The 17,855-nt window shown below is 38.9% G+C and overlaps 2 protein-coding genes across 3 annotated transcripts in view; one reads left to right on the plus strand and one right to left on the minus strand.

Moving 5' to 3' along the window:
* Positions 1-17,855, plus strand: part of GTF2F2 (general transcription factor IIF subunit 2) — a 95,960-nt gene that overhangs the window by 28,762 nt on the left and 49,343 nt on the right. For both annotated transcript variants that reach the window (XR_014269356.1, XM_082485922.1), the window contains exon 6: positions 14,643-14,724. Coding sequence is in view for 1 of the 2 variants with exons in the window: in XM_082485922.1 (XP_082342048.1) it covers positions 14,643-14,724 (82 nt within the window). In the remaining variant the exon portion in view is untranslated. The remainder of the gene's footprint in view (positions 1-14,642; positions 14,725-17,855) is intronic.
* KCTD4 (potassium channel tetramerization domain containing 4) lies at positions 3,699-4,472 on the minus strand (the record flags this gene model as incomplete). The annotated part of the gene is made up of 1 exon (XM_082485937.1): positions 3,699-4,472. One exon carries the CDS (start codon positions 4,470-4,472, stop codon positions 3,699-3,701), a length of 774 nt encoding a protein of 257 aa, XP_082342063.1.

Raw genomic sequence — 17,855 nt, forward strand, 5'->3', positions numbered from 1 at the left:
ATAGTTGGTACCTGTGTCAGCATACTGCCAACTGTGGTAAAAGAGCCCTTGGCTTCTCCTCCACCAATGGAAAAGTCTGGGTATTTTGATCAATTTGGCAGCTATATATATTTTTTTCATGAGCAGTCATTCAAAGGGGCAAGGATGTTCTTTTTACAGTGTATGGGGGTCAGTCCTGCCTTCAACTCCCTCTGTCCTTTCTGCTTGGTGGCCCTTTTTCTCACCCAAGAAAATGGGCAGGGAGGCAAGTGGAGCTGACCAAGCCTGAGAGCAGGTTAAGTGCCTCCTTGGGAAGGGGGAGGAAGATCCTTTTTACTCCTACCCGAGCAATTGAAGATCATCAGAGAAATTATGGAAGTTGTCGTTCATTCCTGATACTTGTAGGACTGTTCTGATAAGGTCATTGTGATCCAAGTCTTAATGAGAGAAAGATGAATAGAAATACTTCCTATGCACATCATATTCTAACTAATGTTGTTAGAACAACTGTTAGTATTTCTGACTTAAGCACTTGATTTTTTTAGTTTTCTCATTTTCATAGTAGTATTAAATACGAAATTTCCAATCTTGAAAGAAAAGACAAAAAAGGAAACTGATATATAACTGGCTACCTTTTCTGGCACACCTTAAAAAAGAAAAGAGGTGGAACACAAGTATTCACCTGAGTGACTGAGCAAATGCAAAATATATTTATGTTATTTTTAGTATATTTATGAAGTAAAAAGGAAACATTGTTCACAGTATGGAGGTTTTATGTGGTCTTTTTGTTCATATACCAAAACAAGACACACACACTAGTTTGAAGTGTCTGATTATAGTTGATATGGCGTGATTCAACATAATTGTGGATTTGTTCAGTATGAACAGGGAAGAGAATTATTTTTTTACCCCCATCTTCCGTCTGTTTCTGCTGTGTGAATCAAACAGATGAGTGAGGTGCTTTTGATGAGAGATGGCATGTAAAAATTTCAAATCCTGACACTTGTTGAAATGCATGAGTGCTCATGAAAATGGGAAAAGAAGACAAGATTGAAGTTAGTGTTACAGCAGATGACTTTACCTGTATGCCATAGATGTCAGTGTTATTTACACAGAAATAAAAAAATATGCAGTGAAAAGTGTGTAATGTAATGAATCATTGAGTTTTAAATCAAAGGAAAAAACAACCCAGGACTTTATTTTTACTAGTGATTAGAGATGTACATTTTTAACTTTAAAACAAAAAGGAGTTTCAAGTGTTCTTTCTTTTTTGTAGGTTAAAGAGGGAAGTAGGTACTCTGAACCAAAGACCTGGCAAGAAAAGCTTCCCAGTAAATCTTTTAAGAACAGCTATAGAATATTTTTAGAAGATATTTCAGATGGTTTGAATTTTACCTGTGATTACCAGTTTGTGAGTAGCTTATAGTCCAAAAGTATTTTCTACAATAAATGCAGAGCCATCAAATTCTTTACCGCTTTTTCACGAGTGAAGTCATGCTCCGATGAAAAACTGGTACTGCTTTCTGATACTAAAGCGCTAATGATTCCTTGATGTTTGGCATCCTAAGAGCCCAACTGAAAGGCAAGCAACCACAATATATTTTAATTACCATGTAAGTATATTAATTGTTTGAAATAAAAATTGATTTTTGCTGTTTTTCTTTTTTCTTCTCAACTGCAATGACATTTGAAATATCAATCAAAGTTCCATTACAAGTGAAGGTTATAACCAAAAGCATTTAAGTGAAAATGGATGATTTGACATGCTAGGAGCAACAGCCTCCTCCAGACTTCGTGCTTATGCGGGCTGTGTATTTGACAGCACTGAGAGCATGCTTCTTTAAAACTTGTCGATTAGTTATGGCCTTTTTTAGATTATCTTGTCACTTTTTCTTGCTCGTGTAGAGAATTGTGTCCACAAAGGGCTTTTAATGTAATTGTTCTGTGTGATGTTGTTTCTAGTTTTTGTCCTAGAAGATCAGCAGAATTTTATTTTGGATATCTTTTAGGGAAACTTTCAAATTTACTTTGCATGGAAGTCTGAGAGATTCTTGTATGTACAAGATTAGTGGTTAATGCAGATTTTTTTTAAGATATTTGAAAATAACTTGGGGGGGGGAAGGATGGAGGATGACATGCACTGATGGAGTTCTACTCAGGATGGCCTATGAGTGTAAAATAAGTATGTAAAGAATTGTATTTTGCTATAGATCTTTTGTTTGTAGATAGTTAATGTATTTGGATAAACTCAGAGAAGTTTTGGGATACACGAACAGTTCTTCAGCTTGGATGTCTGAAAAGAACATCCCAGTCTACTAAGGATGGATTTGTTCCCTCTAAAATCTGAAAGAAAACTGTTCTCAGCCCGTCTTGTGTTAGCTGTGTTCCTCAGTTGTCACTTCTAATATGGATTATACTGCATTTTGTTGACATTCTTAGTATTTTTTTTTTCTGTACAACATTGATGTTTTGGGGAAGTTGAGAAACTACTTGGTTGTTTTTTCTTACTTTAATAGCATTTTACTTGAATTTTGGGTTTGTTTGAACTGTGAATGATGGTTGAGTTCAATGATCGACAAAGGTTAAACACAGAATTAGTACAGCTTCTTTTTGCCTTTTATGATGACTTTTGCTTCCGCTTTTGCAGAGTGACTGGTTTGTAATGCTTGTGGTTAAATTACTTACAGTTGTTCCACAGAAGCTATTAAAACTTTATTTAAAATATAAATGAAAAGATTTAATAAATAGTGGAGATGAGGAGAAAGAAGGTATTTGTTCTGTTACTTAGGGTGATACATTTTTAAATGCCAGCAGGTGGTCTATTGAAAACTAATAGTACTAGTTGCTTTTAGTAAGCCATTGTGCAAAGCAAGGGCTATGTTAATTGCCTGTCCTTACAAGCACAAATGATTAGGAGGAAATAGTGACTTTAGCATTGTAGGATGTCATTACTGGACACCTGTTACATGAAACTTTGTCAAATATTTTTATTAGCCATTTGATATGTATATGTAATTAGAAAATCTAACATTCTGTGCAGATTCCACTCATTCCCCATAATAGAACTAATCCCCTCAACATTATTTTGTTGGTTTACATGTTTTTGGCAATTTTTTAAATGTAGTAACATAGCTGTAAATTTGGTTTTAAGTGAGTTAAGAAATCATTTAACTTTAAAATCAAGTTGATTAATTTGAAACCCTCTTGCAATCTCATTTTTTTGCAAATTCAGTACAACAGATTAGCATAAACACTAACGAACACTCAAAATCATTTATTCCAGTTAAAATCCATTCTGAATTTGTTATAAGCAAAACATATTTTAAGCCTGCTTCTTATATGAAAATACTCTCCCTGCTATTCAGCAGAGCAGTTAGGTGTATGCATGTTAGTCATACAAGTACACAAAAATTCAGCTAGACTCTCTGGTTGAAAGACAGCATTGAGAAAACACATATTACAAATAGCATAAAGCATTCGATCTGTGTTTACAATGTTTAGCAGATAATTTTTATTAAATTCAGACATAAAATTTTCATTCAGCTTAAGTAAGTCAGAGATGGATGTCATTATGAGATTTACATACCATTAGCTCACATCAATTGATTAGCAGCCGATCTCCGTGGTACAAGGCTAGTTCGATACATTATTTGTGATGCCAGGAGGCTGCGAGTCAAGGAGGTTTACGGGCTGCATGCTCCTTTCCTTTGCCTCTGTGATTACTTGATAAAATGAAGTGCATCACTGTGAACAATTGACCCTTTGGAACAATCCAGACTGGTCAGCAGTCTAAATCCACATTTTAAAGCCGTCATTATAGCCTCAAACTTAAGAGTTTCCAGGGTGCAGACAAAGGTGTTGTCCTCCTTCAGTACCAGCCGTGTGCCGTTTTCAGACTTTATGAAGTACTTGAATTGAATAATATTTGAAGATACTGAAAACTCCTCCGGAAATCCATCCAGCCTGCTTTTGGACACCAGTACAATTCTGGATTTTATTTTTGCGATGAAATCAGGAGCATTACAAAAGATTCTAAGTCCTTGTGAACGGTCGTGGCTGTCAGTTATTTCCAGGAAAGTAGTCTCTCGAGATGCTAGCTGTTCCTTCTCCCACCTTGATTTCACTGCATCTGAGAGTACCTTAAGCTGGAAAAAATCTGCTTCTTGTGCCAAAAGTTGATTTTCTCGAAACCCTTCCGGTAGAAGAAGTTCTCCATTTCGTAGGAAGTTGAGAATGTGTCTGAAAAGGAGTCCATCTCTGTCGATGAAGTAATGACCGTCTGCATCGAATGGGCACATTATTTTGCCGTTTATGATCCCTTCAAGAAAAGAATCTGGATACTTGGTTAGTGTCTGTTTTTGTGTGATATATAGATAGCCACCAACATTCAGGGTAATCAGAGACGTTTTATAGTCCTTGTCTTGCTCAGAGCCTTCAGAGTTGCTTTGTTTTTCTTCACATTCCTTTTCTCTTCTGTTTATTTTTCTCTCCATTATTTAAGCTAGGACAAAAAGGCAGCTATCTTGCTTTGTTCTTGTCAGCTTGCAAAGGGATTTTTTTTTAAAAAAAGCACCTTTATTCAGCTCCGGCACGATGTTGGAATGGAAATGCTGCTAGCATTGCTCCGACTGTCAGCTCGGGTTTGCAGTAGGTGGCGTATCAGCTGTGTATGCAGGGAGATATCAGGAATATGACTGTAAAGGAGAATTTGCATTTAACTGTGTAAGGGAAGAAGGGTATAACAACTGTTTGTCTCTTTCTTTCCTTTAACTCTAAGAAGTTTACATAGTTTTGAGGGTTATTCACATCACATGCTACTATTCTGTATGACACCTTATTTTTAGTACTTTAAGATGTATTTGTAGTATCAGATGGCCAAATCACGTTTAGTGCTTATGGTGTTAAACAGATAGCTTCATTTATGTTTCAAGGATTTTAATTTTCGCAAAGCATGTTTTCACAATTTTTTGGTACCGATTACGGCACCCGATGCATACAGCAGGACAGCACTGAAAGTAAAGCTGTCCCTCTCGGTACTAAATGGGTGTCATCTATGGAGTGCGTACACATACATATTCCTTGTTTATCAGACACGTGCACAGTGGTAAGATGTTTTCACAGAAGATACTCTGGAAGTGATGCTGAGGACTTGCTGGTCTGACTTTTAAGTTTGTGGTTAAAGCTTCCATTTGCAGTTGATGGGAGTATCCTCACCAACACAAGAACTGCAGCCTGATTAGGTTTTGCTTTTTGCCTTTCTCTGTGCCACAGATAAAAACTGTTTTAGAGAGGTTTACTATTTATATCAGCGATGTTTTTTCAAGTCACCAAGGCTATCGAGCATCAGTTTGTTCTTTCTCGATAGCAACAACTCAGCTGCCCTGTGGAACAAAGGGTTAGTGTGCCTACAGATAGCTTTGAACATCACATAACATTATAGCTTAGCAACACTTGGGTATGGGGAGGGGGGAAACATCGGCAGAGCGCACTTGAATCAAATGGCTGTCTTCTCTCCATGAATCTGTGCTTTGAGGCTCACTCTCGGTTGCCTCTTGGAAAAAGGTTTCCCCTTTAAACATTTGCAGCTTGCAGCAAGAAAGGGGAAGCTCTCCACGCATCTCCATGTGGGTTTCCTCGGGGAGCGGGTGGGAGCTGCAGGATGCATTCCCCAGCATGGGTGGGAGCAAGCACTTACCTTGGGCTGGACCTGGAGAGGAGGTCCCATCTTTTCCAAGATGTATTTTTCACTTTACAGGTAGATGTGTCCTGCTTTGCCTGGTTAGCAGTGAAAAGTCAGATTATTCTGCTGTAAATTCTTCTGCTCTAGATCTAAATATTTTATTCTTACTGCTCCTGCTGTCTCTAAGGCTGTTTATTGATACTGTAGAGTCATCACTATAATATTTTATTAATTGATATCTGAATCTAGTAGAAATAAATGCACTTTTTTTAACCTCCTATTCTCCTTGCCAGGTAATCCCTAGCACTGGTACGCTAAATTTTTCTGCTGCTGTATGTGATATATTAAGCAGATATTATTCATTAGATTTGATTTATCAGGAATTAGTCATGGGTTTACTTTTAACTCTTTCATGTCATTGATTCAGTGAAGGAGATTTCAACCAGTTTCTAGTTTTTAGATGTTTAGAATTTTTCAAAATTAACTCATTTCACAATTATTGAATGAATAATTAAGAGAATGAGTGAACCAAATAGTTTTAAGTATGACTTTTTTTTTTTTTTTTGCCATTGTAGGAGCCTTCTGTTCAAATTCAGTTTATTGTCAAGTGGTGGAAAATTCAGTTAATGTGCTTAGATAGTGCATAGCCACAGCATTGAACCATTTTAGTGGCTGTTAAACCTTAAGAGAATTATTTCTGTGATGCTTTCATCTTAGACAGTGATCTTGAAATACTGTGAAGCTGAACTAGAAGTGTCCTGGCACAAGTCAGTAGGGATTTCCAAAGAGAGATGGGATTTGTAAAAGATAGGAAATTTTTCATGGCCAGCTAAACTGTCTACATTTTAAGAGATGGGAGTTAGAGAACAGTATCTGCTCACTTAGTTTTTCTTGCTCATCATCTTCTCAATGTTCTAACACTTGCAGTTGAAATTTTCCACTTTTGTGAACGAGTAAGTATTCTTTGGAAGATCATGCAAAATCATTTTAGTGGTTTGTATGATAAAATATTCAAAATCGATTCAATGCAGAAAATATACTCTGTGGAGATCATGAATATTTACATTTAAACCTTTGAGACTTGAAAAATGTAGAGCTGCTGTAAAATTTTCATCACCACAAACCCATGTAACTTTACTTCACTGTGGCTGACAGTCATTTGTAACACAAAATTGGAGGCTGGCACATCTCTCAAAATTTTCCACTTTCTGGGCCGTACTACAAGACAACTTTTCAAAAGAGCCCTTGTTCTTCATATGCGTTTGGTGATAACATATGGTATTGCAGTGCATGTAGTTTTAGTGAGGTAGGAAATATCTTAGTGGTTTCATACAGCTCTGTTTTCTGAAGGGGTAGCTAGAAGAACTGGATTTCCTTTTCTCTGTCTTTTTGTCCATCTTCTGGAAGATCATCCAAAAGTTCATTTTAGTAAAGGTATACAAGTATTTCTTGCAATCACGTCTAGAGACTTGGACAGCTCTTGTGCTCTGAGAGTCTGTGTGTTGTGTGCAAGGCACGTAATAGTTGAGATGTTCCCAGTGTGTCCTGGTTCTTCTTCCTTCCCACTTGGATTAAGACAGAGCGTCTTGCTGCTGTGTGCTTTCCCATGCCATGAGCAAGCTGCCTCTGTTTCTGCCCTGTACAGCTGAAGTATCCTGCTTGCCAATATTGGTAGCTAACAATCCTGAAATGGCTGTGGCTTCACAAATTGTTAGTGTCACCTGTTTCCTGGGATTGGCCATTCAAGGGAGGAATAGCACTGGAATCCAGCAATTGCAAAGGTATTGTTTTGCTTCCAGATTGTCAGAAAATACACTAAGAACTCTATCGCGCTCACACTTCAGAGTGGCTGTAGTAGTAGTACTCCATTTCCAAGTTACTCATCCTTTGGGCTGTACCAGGAGGGCAATCCGCGGAGGTTTTCAGTTTCTTCTCAGTCAGACAAGCCATCCTGGAGCCAGTGAAAATGCAGTGCTGGTGTCTTATCAGCTACACGGGAAAACAAATCCAAGGAGGAGGGGGATAGGCATCTGCCCCTCATTCTGTCCTGCATGTTTCCTTTTGGAAAATAACTTCACTCTTGCTCAGCTTCCATTTTTCTTCTGAACCTCCTGGTCTGGAAGCTCGAGCCATGGAGCTGAGTCAGGACTGGAGCACACCACAGGAAAGCTGGTGCTTTACCAATGGTTCAGCTTACTCAAGTATCCAAACAGCATCAGCTTCGCTGAGAGTCTACTGCCAGTGAAAATGACCTGGGTTACAGAAAGCAGCTACTTTTATTTATTACAGAGCAAAAGGATATGAGGAGAAATCTCAGCTGTAAGAGGTAGAGAATTTTTTAAGTGTATTAGGAAGCTGTGCTAATGAAATCTGTTTGGGTTATTGAGGCAATTTGCTAGTCATTTAGTGTCATAACAGAAAATTGGCCAGGTTGTTGGACAATTAAACCATTCAATAGCTACTATCTCACAGTGTTGGTAGCGTAGACATTCTCATTCCAATAATAACTCCAAGACATTGATTAACAACTATTGAAGACAAGATCTACACACTAATTAAAATTGAAGATTTTCAAATCAGCAAGTCTGAACAATTTGCATTCAAGAGTTTTAAAAGAGCTGTCTAAGAAACTCTGTCAACAGTTGCTGTTGATAATTTTTGAGCACTGTGGTTCTTCTACAAGATGGAAAAAGCAAATGCTGTGGCAGTATTGAAAGGTGAATTGGATAGCCAAGGTATTTAAAAACTAAAAGGGACTGTACAAAACCCAGTAAAACATCTGACTTGGAAGTCAATCAATTAAAATTAAGGAGAGTAATATAATGCTAATCAATGTAGGTGGAGGGAAAATGGATTGTGCCAAATTTTTTCCCCCTTTTTTGATTAGAATTTATTCAGCAAAGGAGGTAATACTTTTTTTTTGTTAAATCCTTGAGTATGTCCCATTTGTCATCTTGAATTAGAATATATACTGTTAGTTTCCCTTTCATTTAACTATATAAAAATTATCTGCAGGTTTCAAACTGGCAAATGCTAAGCAGGGAATTGTCACTAAAATGTTGCTGTGATTTAGTTCTTGGTCCTATTTATTTTTAGTCAGTGATCAAGGAGGCAGTTACTGTGAAGTTTGGAGATGATAACAGACTGAGAATATAGTCAATAGGGAGATGCATTGATGATGCAGAATCATTTGGTTAGTTGGTTAGGATAGCATTTTAATATGGCCAAATATGAAGTTTATATGCCCAGGAGTACCCTGTAGATGGGGTTTGTGGTACGCATGTTTGCGGGAGGGTTAGGGCAGATTCTGTCCTGTGTATCATTAACAACTGAACATGAGGTCATCGGTCTCTGCGTCAGTCAGTAAAACAAATGTAGTTACGTACCTTTGGATGCCTAAATAAAGGAGTGCCAAGCAAAGACCGTGTGATCCTGTTCTCTAGCTGTGTAACTACCAGGGAAGGGTGGTCTGAGAAGGGCACCAGCTTTGAGGCTTCCCTTTGAATGGAAGAGAGGTGCCAGAAAATGCCTCTGGTCTGGAAGAGCAGAGCTGAAGTCTAGTATAATTGAGTGCACCCTCAGTACCCCATGTCGAGTGCACCCTCAGTAAGTTTGCAGATGACACCAAGCTGGGTGGAAGTGTTGATCTGCCTGAGGATAGGGAGACCATGCAGAAGGATTTAGACAGACTAGATCAATGGGCTAAGGCAAACTGTATGAGTTTCAATAAGGCCAAATGCCGGTCTTACACTTTGGCAGCAACAACCCCCACCAACGCTACAGGCTTGGGGAGGAGTGGCTGGAAAGCTGCTCAGCAGAGAGGGACCTGGGGGTGTTGATTGATAGCTGGCTGAACATGAGCCAGCAGTGTGCCCAGATGGCCAAGAAGGCCAACAGCATCCTGGCCTGCATCAGGAATAGTGTAGCCAGTAGGACCAGGGAGGTGATTTTACCCCTGTGCTCAGCACTGGTGAGGCCGCATCTTGAGTACATCTTGAGTTCAATTTTGGGCCCCTCACCACAAGGACATTGAGGCACTGGAGCATGTGCAAAGAAGGGCAACGAAACTGGGGAGGGGTCTGGAGCACATGTCTTATGAGGAGCGGCTGAGGGAACTGGGGTTGTTTAGCCTGGAGAAAAGGAGGCTCAGGGGAGACCTTATCGCTCTCTGAAAGAAGAGCAGAGAGGTTGGAGTTGAAAAGGAGGTTGCAGAGAGGTGGGAGTCAACCTGTTCTGTCAAGTAACAGGTGATAGAATAAGAGGAAATGGCTTCAAGTTGTGCCAACGGAAGTTTAGATTGGATATTAGGAAGAATTTCTTTACTGAAAGGGTCATCAGGCACTGGAACACGTTACCCAGGGCAGTGGTGTAGTCCCCATCCCTGGAGGTACTTAAGGGTCGTGTAGATATAGTGCTCAGGGATTGTCAGTGTTAGGTTAATGATTGGACTGGATGGTCTTACAGATCTTTTCCAATCTAGGAGATTCTGTGATACAGTGATAAGTGGGCAGCGGGAACTACTGGGGCTTCTGACTTGGACGCTGGGAAGCAACAGCCCAACTTCTACCTACCGAGGAGCTGGAGGCACACCTGCCTGTAGCCTGTCCTTACTGCGCTTTCTTCCACTTTTTCCTGCTGCTGGGAATCATGCATCCTGAGGCAGGCCTTCATCTCCTCCTCCCTTGGCACCGCTCACAAAGAGCAGGAGCTGGTGAACTCCAGATCCTGTCCCACAGGCTGTCAAGTCTGACTGTGAGAGACAATGTCTCAGGGGAGACATTCATGAACTGAACTTTCTCAGGCCAATAAGAATGATTAAGAAGCTGAAAAATAGGCCTAATGGAAGATTCGAGAAAACATGATTTATTTTTATTAGGCTTGATAAATGTGGAGAGTACCTAAGTGCTTGGATGGGCAGAAATGCTTTCATCGCAGGCTCTTCAACTTAGCAGTCAATAGTTTGTCAAGACCCAGCGGCTGGAAATTGGAGCTGGGTGCAGTCAGACTAGAAAACTAACACATTAAAATCTCCAAAACAGTCCGTCTCTCTCTAAAAAAAAAAGTACCCAACACCTATCAGACTGTCTTCTGCACAATTTCAGTAAATTTCCCCAGTGCCTGTTTATTAAGATTGCCTTGAGCCTTTTAACCACATTCGGTTCATTTGGTGGTGGTCGTCAGCAGAATTTGAAGCTGGAATCGGTGTCTCCCCAGCGTATCTCCCTATCATCTCACTGAGAGAGTCAACAGTTGAAATTGCTTTATGAATTGGCACCAGAGCATTCAGGCAGGGAGGTCAGGGTGAGCCTGCATTTGGCAGCTAATGATGAAGCTATGGGTTATGTAGACCAGCCTGTCTGGAGCTGCCACCCCACATGTACCTGTCACCTCACATAGGGCAACACATAGGGAGAGTGTAAGACGCTTGGAAAAACGTTGATTTTCCCTTCTAATCACTGGTCTTAGTTAGTCTTCCAGACCTATTAATTTATGTTGTACTATCTGCTTTGTTTTGAGTAGGTATTTTTAACAAGGAATTGCCATTTTCATGCCTTATTCATCCTTTGGCTTCTAGGCTGATGTGACTATGGAAATATCAAGGCAGAAGTGTAGCACTTTAGATGTCTTTTCATTGCAGCTCTGGTCCGCCAACAAGTGAGCACAGACCCAAGTCTCTGAACTTGAATTTGGTGAATGAGAACTAATTAGGCTGCAAAAGGAATAAAAACTGTGTTCCCCTGCTACAGTCGTGCATCCGGAGGTTTGTATGTGTCTTTGCAGGTTTATTCTGCTGGATTCTCTGGATGTGTTAAAATCCCCAAGAGGGTCCAGGGAAAGTGGGACATAAACCTTGGCTTTTGGACAGTGGATGAGCTTTGACAGCAGACTAGCTTAGCTGCAAGGCGGTGATCTTGGAGACTGCAGACAGCCTTGTGCTGTGAAGCAACTGGAATGTTAAAAGCCAAATCCGGATCAGTGGTAATTAAAAGAGGGTATTAGCCAAGACATCAAAGATGAGATATTACTAAGGATAAGCACGTTTAATTGGCAGGTTCATTTCCTAAATAGTCGGTGTGGGGGAGCTATCTGGTTCACTGATCCAGATTCTTAAAACTTAAGAATAATTAGAAAATTGCGCAAGGTGCAGAGAGATTGATAGCGGCATGTCAGTGTTCAGACAGCTGGGCTGCATGGCTCGGATGAGGATAAGCTAGTTAGCCTTGAGCCTGTACCATAGAAACAAGTGGAAAAATTGTTGTGGAGTTCACAAGGTAGAAAAGATCAGAAATATAATGAATACTAGCAAACTTGGCTTTATGTAAAGGTTTTCTGGTCAAAGAAACCTTTTTTTTTTATTATTTTGGAGGTTGTGAGTTTGATAAAGTACAGCATGTTTGCAGCCTGCTTAGCATTTCATATTGCACATAATTTAGAATCTTGTGATATTCTGATTTATGTCAAAAAAAAAAGATAGCAAGCACAGAACAACATTAAAAACTGGCTGACAGTTATCAGAAAGTAATTATCAGTAGAAAGCCACTCGGGTTGTAGTTTGAAGGACTTCCTCCAGGATTAGCAAGAGGGACAGCAGTAAGTGAGAATCACTGCTTATAACATGTGTCTTGATTGACAGAAATGCTGGTCAGACAGTGAATAACTGCGACAGGACTGTCACGGTATGACCGGGATCACTTAATTCACAGAATCTGTTTAAAGACAATGCATTTTAACCAAGCCAAAGGCAATTATACACCTAGGAACAGGGAATGCAGAGCACATAGGTAAAAATGTGAGGCTTAGAAAAGACTCAAAATAGATATCTTGGTGATACAATAGACAGTCAGCTCCATCAACCCCCAGAACTTGATCATTATGGACAAATTGATCTTAACCCAGTTTTAGCCATCTAAACATGAAGCACAGTCATGGGACACAGACACACACACCCCCACAAAAAGAAAAAACAACAAAACCCAAACCCACAAAAATCCCACCAACGCAGGGCAGATCGTTGAATCTTGAAAGAGACAGGACCAATTTTCTTCTGAAAGTCTCCAGTCCTCCCTCTCTCAGCTGAATTCAGAGATTCTGCTGAATAACCTTGAGATGGCTGAAGTGAGGTAAGAGAAACTGCAGCTCCTGTATCTATTATTTTACCTCCATACATGGTTTTGGTAAGACCAGTACAATAGTATTATGTCTATTTTCTGGTCTCCATATTCTTAAAACATCATTTCAAGATTGAACGAGGTGCAGATAAGAGACCCAAAACTGTTTTAAGTGTGCCATAAATGCCTTGTGGTGAGATAATGCATGAGCTTGAATTACTTCATTTATTGAAAAGATGATTGAGATGTGACTTGATTACAATGTATAAGTACTTTCAAAGGGAGAAAACACCAGGTACTAAAAGGCTCTTTACTATAGTATAGAAAGTTGTAAGAAGAACCGGCTGCTAGAAGCTGAAGGCAAATTCATACTAGAAATTAAGCAGCAATATTAGTACCTCTTTAGCCACAAATAGATTACTAGGTTCTGTACAGAAGAAAGAGGATAAAATTTATCTGTCTGTGATACACAGGAGGTCAGGCAAATTAGTCAAGTTGTCTCTCCTGACCATAAACCTTAGGAATCTGTAAAACCAGAAGTGGTTTAATACCCGTTTTCTTTATTTCATTCAAAACTACCTGGAACAGTATGGCATTCTTACTCCTTTCAAGGATTTAGTTTAAATCAAACCAAGAAATGTTAGATAAAATAATTTTAAAATACATGGTGTCAAAGTAATCGCTCTCTGCGTTATTCAGGGAGAGCAGACTTAGATTTCCAGATGTAATAATATTTCAGTCTATAAGGCAATGGAAAAATTAGAGGCGTCTCAGAGTAACTTGTGTTACTTGGCATCAATACTTCTAAGCATTTATGTTATCTTCTGTGACATTGCCAGTTGAAGGTGACGGTGACAGCATAGTACCCTACACCAATAACAAGACAAGGCGCTCTGTTTGAAGGACATTTTAAATAGCAAGAGCTAATCAAGCTGTTAAAGCTAAGTAACTCATCCTTTCTTGGTACGCAAAGCTGTTCCCAGAGGTGTACGTTTTATATATATTGCACCGGTGATGCCCAAAGGAGACGGTTGTTGCCCCCCACACACACTATGCACTAGAACATTGTAGTAGAGAAGCAGGTGTTTGCCCACCATCACTTCTCTCTTCCTTTCTCTGTCAAGTTGTTTTCAATTTTTAGGCTTTTCCAGTGTTACAGAGTAGGCTGGTACTATTGCACCGCTCTGTTAGTCGTCGTTACTTTAGGCAAGAAGGTGTTCACGTTGGATTACAAAGTGACTGTGTATAGAGGTGAACGTACAGAGAGTAGTATTAACTAGAACTTAGTGTGTGATCTCCTAGATTGCTAACTGCAAGTTTTTATATCTTTTCACCGACTGTTAGCATATGTAATATTATTACTTTTTTCCATTATGTTCCTTTAGTGAACAATTATTATTTTTATTGCAATAAGATGAAAATCGGTTACTCTTTTCCTCAGGATAGGAATAAAGTTAGCTCTCATTTTATCTTCCACTAATTTTGGATACTTTGATCAGGTTCTCTTCGCAGATTATTTTTTTCATTGGTGGTATTCAATGCACGTTTCTAGAAAACTGTACCTAGGTATGCTGAATGCAACAATCTAGAGAAAGGAGGACCACACAGTTACCATCTCTTATTTAAAATTTATTAAAATATTAAAATCTTAATATGTAAACCATCTGATGGCAAACTGAGGAAGTCTAGGGAATATCAGGTATGCAAGCATGTTGTTCCTGCTTTTTTCTTCAGTTTCTAAATAGCAGAGATTTTAGAACTTAGAATTACATATTTACTAAATGCTGAATTAGTGAAAAATAATTCAAATGTTGACCATGTTGGTAAATCTTATTTTAATGTTCAGTTTTGTTTTGGTTTTTTTTGCATTCTAGATAAACTTTCCCTGGAAGGAATAGTGGTGCAACGTGCTGAATGCAGACCTGCAGCTAGTGAAAATTATATGAAACTGAAAAGGTAGGAGTGCTCTATCTATCTGGATATGTGATGTCTGACTTTGATGCCTTTATTATTGCCTTACTAGGGATGGATGACTTCAGTATTATCATGGTCTTATGTAAGATTTATACAGGATCGAAACTGTTCTTGCTTTTTGGGTGGATTTACTGTAGGAATGAAGGCTGGTGTGGGGCTTGTACCTCCCCCTGGTATTGTCTGGTAGGATGATGTAGAATTCTGTGTTCCATCATGTGCAAAGCTCTTACTAGAGCACACATTGTGCTTCTTCATACCTGACTGTATGAATGTATGGCTATATTCAGATGTGATTAAAGCTGAATTTCCTGAGGACTTAAAGGTTTACATTCATCTGGTCAGGACACGCTTCTTGAGTATGGGTTTCTGCGTGGATTGTCCAAATATGATTCCACTTAATACTGTGCCATGCTAGACGAAGAGCACCTCTGAAAAGATATTTAAAAAGAGTTTAGGAAGAAGTGCTAGACCTAAACTGGCATGCTTGCCAGAAAAGGTAATGGCTGAAAACGTCAGAAGCAGCATGGAAACCACAAAACATACATTTAGCTAAATCATTTAGTGACTTTTGAAAATTTAATCCAGTACATCTAGAATTTACCATGTGATTCATATATCATATGGATAATTAACTTGATATTCTCTAGTAATAAATCAGATTTTGAATTGAATTTTGTGTTATATTAAATACATACTTATATATTTTAAGCATGTGGGTTTTAATTAAATAATGCTTTATATTGTGAATTTGTTGTAAATAGAGAAATGCAAAGCAAGAAATTTCAGGGAGAGACTCATCCATGACTCGTTTTAGAATCATCAGAAAGAATTGCAGAAAAGGCAAAGTGAGGTTTTTCCCCAATTCCTGATCTGTTTTCTCAGTATCATATACTACATTTACAGTATCTTATGTTTTATTAACCTCCTCTGACATCTAAACTGCTCCAGTATTTCCCTGTTCTGTTCATTTAGTTCTGAGACTTTATGTTCTAGCTGTTGGCAAATCAGTACCATAAGTTTGCTCATGTACAGTGAGCTACTTCATTTCAGACTGTGTTCTGTGATTGCTGTCATGATTTTTGTCATCAGTGTGAAATCAGTGAGTATCAAGCAAATGTAATGTTACTAGAAAAGGACTCATTTCAATCTGGCAATTTTAGGTATATCCGAATATAGTCTGTGGGATGTATTTGCTTCATAATTGTTTTAATCACAGGTTGCCCAATCCAAGTGCTTTTTTGAATTTTCTACACAGTCTTCTATTAGTTGATCAGATAAGCTGCTTCTTGTAAGGCCACAGCAGAAGACCAAAACAAAACTGATAGCTTTAATGACGTACTACCCAAACTTTGAATTTTTCAGCATTCTGCTTTCTGTCACGCACGCATGCACGCAGCCCCTCCTGGTCTTTGATTTTTGTAGTGTTCAACTCCTACGGGAGCAACAAAGATACAAACTTGAAGGCAGGTTTTGTGTTTGGAAGCACTGGCAGCTAAAAACTGATGGCACTGTTGTTTTTTCTTTCCTGTAGAAAAATTGTCAGGCTGTGTATGCCTAGTTGCTAACTTTACATGTTGTTAAAGATTTTTTGCCTTTTACCAAAAAGTAAAAAAAAAAACCAACCAAACAACCAAACAAACAAACAAAAAAAAACCAAAAAAACCAACCCAAACTTATCTGGTGGGAATCAGCATGAGATTTAGCAGATCTAGCAGTCACAGCCTCTGAAGAAATTGGTTTATGTCCAAATACCATCTCTGGTATTTGAGTAGTAGGATCTAACTTTCCGCTCCCTTTAGTCTCTCCCACCCTCAACATGCTGCAGTCTACATTTGTGCTTAAAAAAAGTGACAGCATTGAAGATAAACCACATAAGTTATAGAACTGTGTTATATTAAACCATTTTTATTCACTTTTCTATTTACTATTGTGCTTTACATGAGAGAGACTCTCCAAAGGTGGAATTGATAATATTGATAAAACAGCAAGTCTGTTGTGTAGGCTTTAAGTGCTACAATAGTAAATTGAGTCAGGAAGGAAATAAAATTAAAAGATAAATGTAGTTGCTTCAAACTTTGAAGATCTAGAAAATGAAGTTAAGCTGCACACTCCAATAACTGTAATCATTTGTTTTGTTGGTTGGTCACCAATTTGTTTTGGTGACCAAAAGGGATTATATACTTCCCTGGTATTAAATGCAGATACGGATCCCCTCTATTTTACCCTCTATGTCTGGGACAAGGAAATGGGCTGACGGACACGTGGCGTGGCGTTTGGTTTCCATGCTGCTGTGTAGAGTTTCAGTGAGAGGACAAAGTGGTGGTCTTGTGATGGGGCTGACAGCAGTTAGGTGGGAGATGTGTGTGACGTGGGTTTAAGGACAGGTAATGAAAGCATAGAATTAGGTGATACGTATGGGTGAAAGCATTGTCAAACGCAGCAGATGGAAGGAGGGTATTTTCCCCAAGGAGTAACCTTTTGATTTGATTACAGGAAGGGTGTAGATGGCTGTTGTTCAGAACACTTTGAATACAAGGTACAAATGTGCCTCTAGGGATAGCTAGTCAGAAAGGGAGAGCAAAGGTTGTGTGACCTTCACTTGGTATTTTCCGTTTTGGAAGTTTTGTTGTTGGTAGATGTTGGTTTTTTTCATTTTCCTGAAATTCAAGTTCTAGAAGGGGAACAAATACCATGAAACACCTGTTATTCTGCACTAGTAAAGCTTCATGCTGTTGAATTTCCTAGAATTTTTTTATTAACAATGTATTTGTTCTTTGTAATGCCTTAATGATTAGTTATACATTTGCAGTTGCTGGTGGTGATGCTATTGCGGCTAGCTGGAAAATAATATGTGGTTTCCAAGCATCTGTCCTGATTTCTGTCTTGTGGGAGTGGATCTCATGGTCTCACTTAAAAATATTTGGACGATGTGGTTAAAAAAAAAAAAAAAAAAAAAAAAAAAGGCAAGCAGACTCTGTTCCCAACTGTGGACAGTTTTACTCTGTGGTAGTCGTAGAAGATTCTGTCCCTACACTACTCTTTCTGGTTGACACCTCCCTTCCTGCCCCATCAAGCCTGTAGGACATAGGAAGATGGTGGCATGTGAATTATAG

Source organism: Vanellus vanellus, assembly GCF_965231255.1.
Source record: "Vanellus vanellus genome assembly, chromosome: 1".
In the NCBI taxonomy this organism is placed as follows: domain Eukaryota; kingdom Metazoa; phylum Chordata; class Aves; order Charadriiformes; family Charadriidae; genus Vanellus; species Vanellus vanellus.